The sequence below is a fragment of the Gadus chalcogrammus genome, chromosome 8 (genome assembly GCF_026213295.1).
Source record: "Gadus chalcogrammus isolate NIFS_2021 chromosome 8, NIFS_Gcha_1.0, whole genome shotgun sequence".
NCBI lineage: Eukaryota > Metazoa > Chordata > Actinopteri > Gadiformes > Gadidae > Gadus > Gadus chalcogrammus.
Window position 1 is genome coordinate 7,734,705 of NC_079419.1, and position 5,000 is coordinate 7,739,704.

The 5,000-nt window shown below is 46.8% G+C and overlaps 1 protein-coding gene across 1 annotated transcript in view; it reads left to right on the plus strand.

The window, feature by feature from the left end:
* LOC130387232 (adenylate cyclase type 1-like) overlaps positions 1 to 5,000 on the plus strand; it is a 13,206-nt gene that overhangs the window by 3,000 nt on the left and 5,206 nt on the right. Inside the window, exons 3-7 of the mRNA XM_056596247.1 lie at positions 1,130 to 1,327; positions 1,809 to 1,906; positions 2,505 to 2,589; positions 3,079 to 3,168; positions 3,628 to 3,950. Coding sequence (XP_056452222.1) covers positions 1,130 to 1,327; positions 1,809 to 1,906; positions 2,505 to 2,589; positions 3,079 to 3,168; positions 3,628 to 3,950 — 794 coding nt within the window. The remainder of the gene's footprint in view (positions 1 to 1,129; positions 1,328 to 1,808; positions 1,907 to 2,504; positions 2,590 to 3,078; positions 3,169 to 3,627; positions 3,951 to 5,000) is intronic.

Consider the following 5,000-nt stretch of genomic DNA (forward strand, 5'->3'; position numbering starts at 1 on the left):
GAAAGAGCCAGTTGACAGTACCATCAGATCCCTGCGAAAGCGCCATCTCTGGTGAAACGCTGGTTATTGCAACTGACCGTTTTTTACAGTGTTGTCAACGTAGACCATGGCTAGTAGACTTCCCTTCACTAGTTTCATGGTGTGTTCCAGATGCCTCGGACACTAGCATTCCGAATGGCACTTGTGATTTCATTTCCTGCCTCGTAGTACTTATAGCGTCCCCTTTCGTCTTTGTGATTGTGTTATGTCATTGGCTAGTCGTTGTTCGTTGTTAGCTACATTATCCTATTTAGCAAACCAGCTCGAAAACAAACAACACAACTTTACATTGTATTGAATGCACAGCAAGATTGTGCAATGTATAAATTGGTGATTGGAATAAAGTTGGAATGTAATCAAGTGTGTAAGAGAGTTTAAAATCGACATTAAAATGACCAACGTGATACAAAAACAAAGAAAATAAATCTCTTTACGGGCGCAGCCGTTTTGTTGAGAGCGTCATCACTGAATTCAGCCTGTGTTTGTCCTACGATGACACCTCTGTCTGCTCCTCTGACCTTGTGGGTGCCATCAGTTTCCAAAGTTTGTGTTGCTTTTTGTTCCTCAACAAAAATGATCAAATATGATTCTGATGATATGTTTTGGGGTAGCGAGATCGGAATGGCAGTTTACTGACAGTGCAGCACTGTTTTTCCATGCCGAACTTCACCATTATAATAATTAACCCTTCTGTGTTCAAAGACTCAGTTGACAGTACCATCAGATCGCTGCGACAGCGCCATCTCTGTTGAAATGCTGGTTATTGCAACAGACCCTTTTCAGGCGATGTCAACGTAGGACACCTAGTATACCTTTTCCTCCAATAGTTGCAGTCTACTATCTTTGCCCTGGTACATAAAGGGAGCAGACCCGTAGCTATTGTTACTAGCGATGCCTGCATGTCCTACGGTGACACCTCTGTTAAAAAGGTTGCATGCATTTTCTCTAATTGACTGTTGCATGTGATACCGCTCGCTATTCGCAGCATATCAATCGACATATCGATTGATTGACTTGTCGTTGGTACTGAACATGTGGTTTGATTGCTGACTAACTTATTTATTTTTTTTCTACGTTTTACCTTGGACAGCGGCGGGCGATGCGCTCTGCGCCGGAGAAGCTGAGGAACCGCAACAAGGCCAACCAGCCCAACCCCGTCCAGGCCAGCCCCAGGACCAGGGTCAACCGCTACATCGGCCGGCTGATCGAGGCCAGGCAGACCGAGTCCGACACGGCTGACCTCAACTTCCTCACCCTCATGTATAAATGCTCAGAGCGAGAGCAGAGGGTGAGCGACGGTCCCTTAATATAGTCCCCTCCAAAGGTTACGTTCTGCATGAGGGGATGCAGTGATCACAAATCATTAGGCGCAATGTCATTGATTTAAACGGTAGCGTTCAGCCAGTGTTTTCAACGAATGAATGAGTGATTGAGACCAGTGGTTGCTTGATCTTTCTCTCTTTTGCAAACACATGCACACCAGATTGCCATTGTTTCAGCTCAGTGGACAAAGCAAAGACATTAGTGAGCTCAATGCGAACACATGTCATTGTAGCTTTAAACCATATGCAGTACTCAGTTTGTGTTTTATTGGCATAAGAATAAAAATCTAAGTCAAAAATTGGAATTTTGAACTTAAACGTGTTTTGTGACACCTATATCAAAGTAAAACGTCAATCAGCCAATAGAGGGGAGGTGTGTTGGTGTGCTACGCCATATCGCTGACCCTGGAACAGCCTAACGCTCTCCTTCTCTCTCGTGCCATGTAGTACCACCAGCTACCTGATGAGTACTTCACCAGCGCCGTGGTCCTCTCCCTGATCCTGGCGGCCCTGTTTGGCCTGGTCTACCTTCTCATCATACCCCAGTATGAACACCTATTCACACACATCTGTCTGTTCATCTCTGTGCCTGTCTGTCTATCTTTCGGTTCATTTCTAGGCTATGCACATGACCATGTCAGTACTTTAACTGTACCTGATTGCATATTTGCATCATGTTCGTCATACATTATCCCCCCTTTAATTGAGCTTTGTAAAGACAGCGTGAAATACTTTTAGGGAGCATCTTACACCATGCATACAAATGCCAAGTCGAGCCAGTATTGAGAACAGATCAAAACAGAGAAGGGATGCCGGCATTTGATCCTTTGGCATGGCTTTGGGCTGGTGCCAAAGTGAAAGGGTTGTGAGCCCTGTGTGTTTTGAGGAGAAGGGGGTGCATGCTGCTAAATTAGGCTAAGCTAAATGAAGTGTCGATATAAGGAAAAAGATTGACGTAGATTTGAAATTATAAGTGACAGATCTGCAATTACTTGGACAAAGAATAGATCGCCTACAGATTTCTTTATTGGCTTTTTAGGGGAAGTTTGCTTCCAGAATAGTCACAGATTGCACTGTTCTGCATTAGAGCTTTTGTCCATAGTACTAACTTATCTTTTCTTGTTTATTCGTCCCATTTCTTAGGGGTTTGGTCATTCTTGTCCTCCTGGTCTTCTGCATCTGTTTCCTAATTGCGTGTATCATGTACCTCTACGTCACTAAAGTACAGGTAAAGATGTTGGTTGCGTTATTTTGCTACAAAAAACAAATTATTTTACAAATGTATTCAGCAACTTACTTGTTCCTCTCCCACTGGCCTCGTATCAAATCTTCACTCAAACGTCTTTCATTTACATTTTTATGTCGAGGGTGCTTTTTTTCCTGCTGACACAGCCCCAAGACTCAAAGCAGTTATGTGGAGCTGATTAAAACTATGTGTGTTTTTTTTCCATCTCACGGCTAGCTCTTAAGAAAGTACCATGTTTTGCAGTTAATCCCAAATGGCGCGCAGGTTCATTTAAGCTTTTATGAGGGGCCGACTTTTCCTAAAGGTTCCCTCGATCTGGAACGCCATTGTAATTACTTTTTTTCTTTCTTTTTGAAGTTACTGGTCCTTTTTTTTTACATTTTGCCTGTGAAGCACTCCCCGGTGGGCTTAGTGAGTTCGCTCTCCTCATCTCCCCCCGTAACGCACTTGTCTCTCCGTGTTCTCGATCAGTGCTTTCCGGGGTGCCTCACCATCCAGATCCGCACGGCTCTGTGTACCCTCATCGTGCTCCTGATCAACGCCGTGGCCCAGGCCTGCGTGGTGAGTGGAACCGCGTTACGGGAATCGACCAACGATCCGACACATCCGTCGTAGGGCTCTTCTCCGACCTCCTGGGAATCAACCAATCAGAGGATGTCGTAAAGTGTTTGATGTTGTACTCTTTCATGTAACCCTCATGTATTCCGATTTTTCTCCTTGAGGTTGAGCACCTCTTTTGCGAGAAGTGGGACCTGTAATTTTATTTTTTTATCCAAGTTAATCCAAGTTAATCCATTAAGCAGACACTTTTTATCAAAAAGAGATTTACTAAAATCATTTCAGGGCCAGTCTCCCCTGGAGCAATATGGCGTTAAGTGCCTTGCTCGAGGGCACAGTGGGGACGGCGGGATTCAAACCCCTGGCTTTCTGTGGCTACTGGCATAACTGGGATCCTCAACCACCTCCCCACCGCCGCCCTGTAACCTCGGCCCCCCTCCCTCTGCTCCGCGCCTCTGCCAGGTGGGCTGCATGCCCTGGGTGTGGGGGGGCTCCGACATCAACGGCAACGGCTCCATCCTCGTCCTGGATGAAGGGTCCGGTGCCGGCGGCGACGGCAGTGGCGTCGGTGGTGTCGGCGTCGGCGGCGTTGGGGTCGCCAACCAGACCATGGGCGAGCTGCCGTGCGACGGCGCCCGCTACGCCTTCCTCTCCTGCGTGGTGGGCATGCTGACGCTGGCGCTCTTCCTGCGCGTCTCCTGGGTGCCCAAGGTGGCGCTGACGCTGCTGCTGGCCGTGCTGTACGTCGCCGCGCTGGAGCTCAGCGGCTACCGCAAGATCGTCGGGTACAGCCGTCCGCGTGCATGTGTGTGTGTGTGTGTGTGTGTGTGTGTGTGGGTGTGCGTGTGTGTCTGTGTGTTGGGGGGGGGGGTTGTGTCTGTGTGTGTAGGTGGTTGTGTGTGTGAGTGTGTGATTGTGTGGGTGTACATGTGTGTGAGTGTGCGTGTTTGTGATAGTGTAGGTGTGCGTGTGTGTGCATGCGTGTATGTGTGTGTGTGTGTGTGTGTGTGTGTGTTTGTGATAGTGTGTGTGTGTTTAAACACTAAAACGCTATAATACTAAAACACTCCATCTCTCTCACAGAGTAAATGTCCCGGCATAGATTTATATTTTGTGAATCTATGCCGGGGCATTACTTATTGTTAGTTATTGTCCTCCAGCAGCACACAAAATTAAATGCTTGCCTGCACACACACACTCGCAAACACACACATACAAAACCCAAACACAAACACAGACACAAACACACACACACACACACACACACACACACACACACACACACACACACACACACACACACACACACACACACACACACAGAGACAAACACACACATACAAACACAAACACAGACACAAACACACACACACACACACACACACACACACACACACACACACACACACACACACACACACACACACACACACACACACACACAAACAGACAAACACACACACACACACACACACACACACACACACACACACACACACACACACACACAAACAGGCCTCAACAATAACATACATAAAACCAAAATTGACATGCTTGAAAAATCACAATTATCACCATTATCCTATGGGGGGGAAAACACACCTACGCACACACATGCATTTATACAACCCCCCCCCCTATCTTCCTGTCCATCTAGCATGATAGCCGATGATGTGTTTATCAGCCATGAAGCTGTCCGCTTGTTTGAACCAGAGTAGGAAAATGACATCAGACAGCGTTAACATGTTTCCCTCACTGCGATTTTCAGTGCTGAGCATTGCTTCTTCTCAGAACTCTCACTCCAGGAAAGGCTTGTGGTTAAATCATGTACCTAC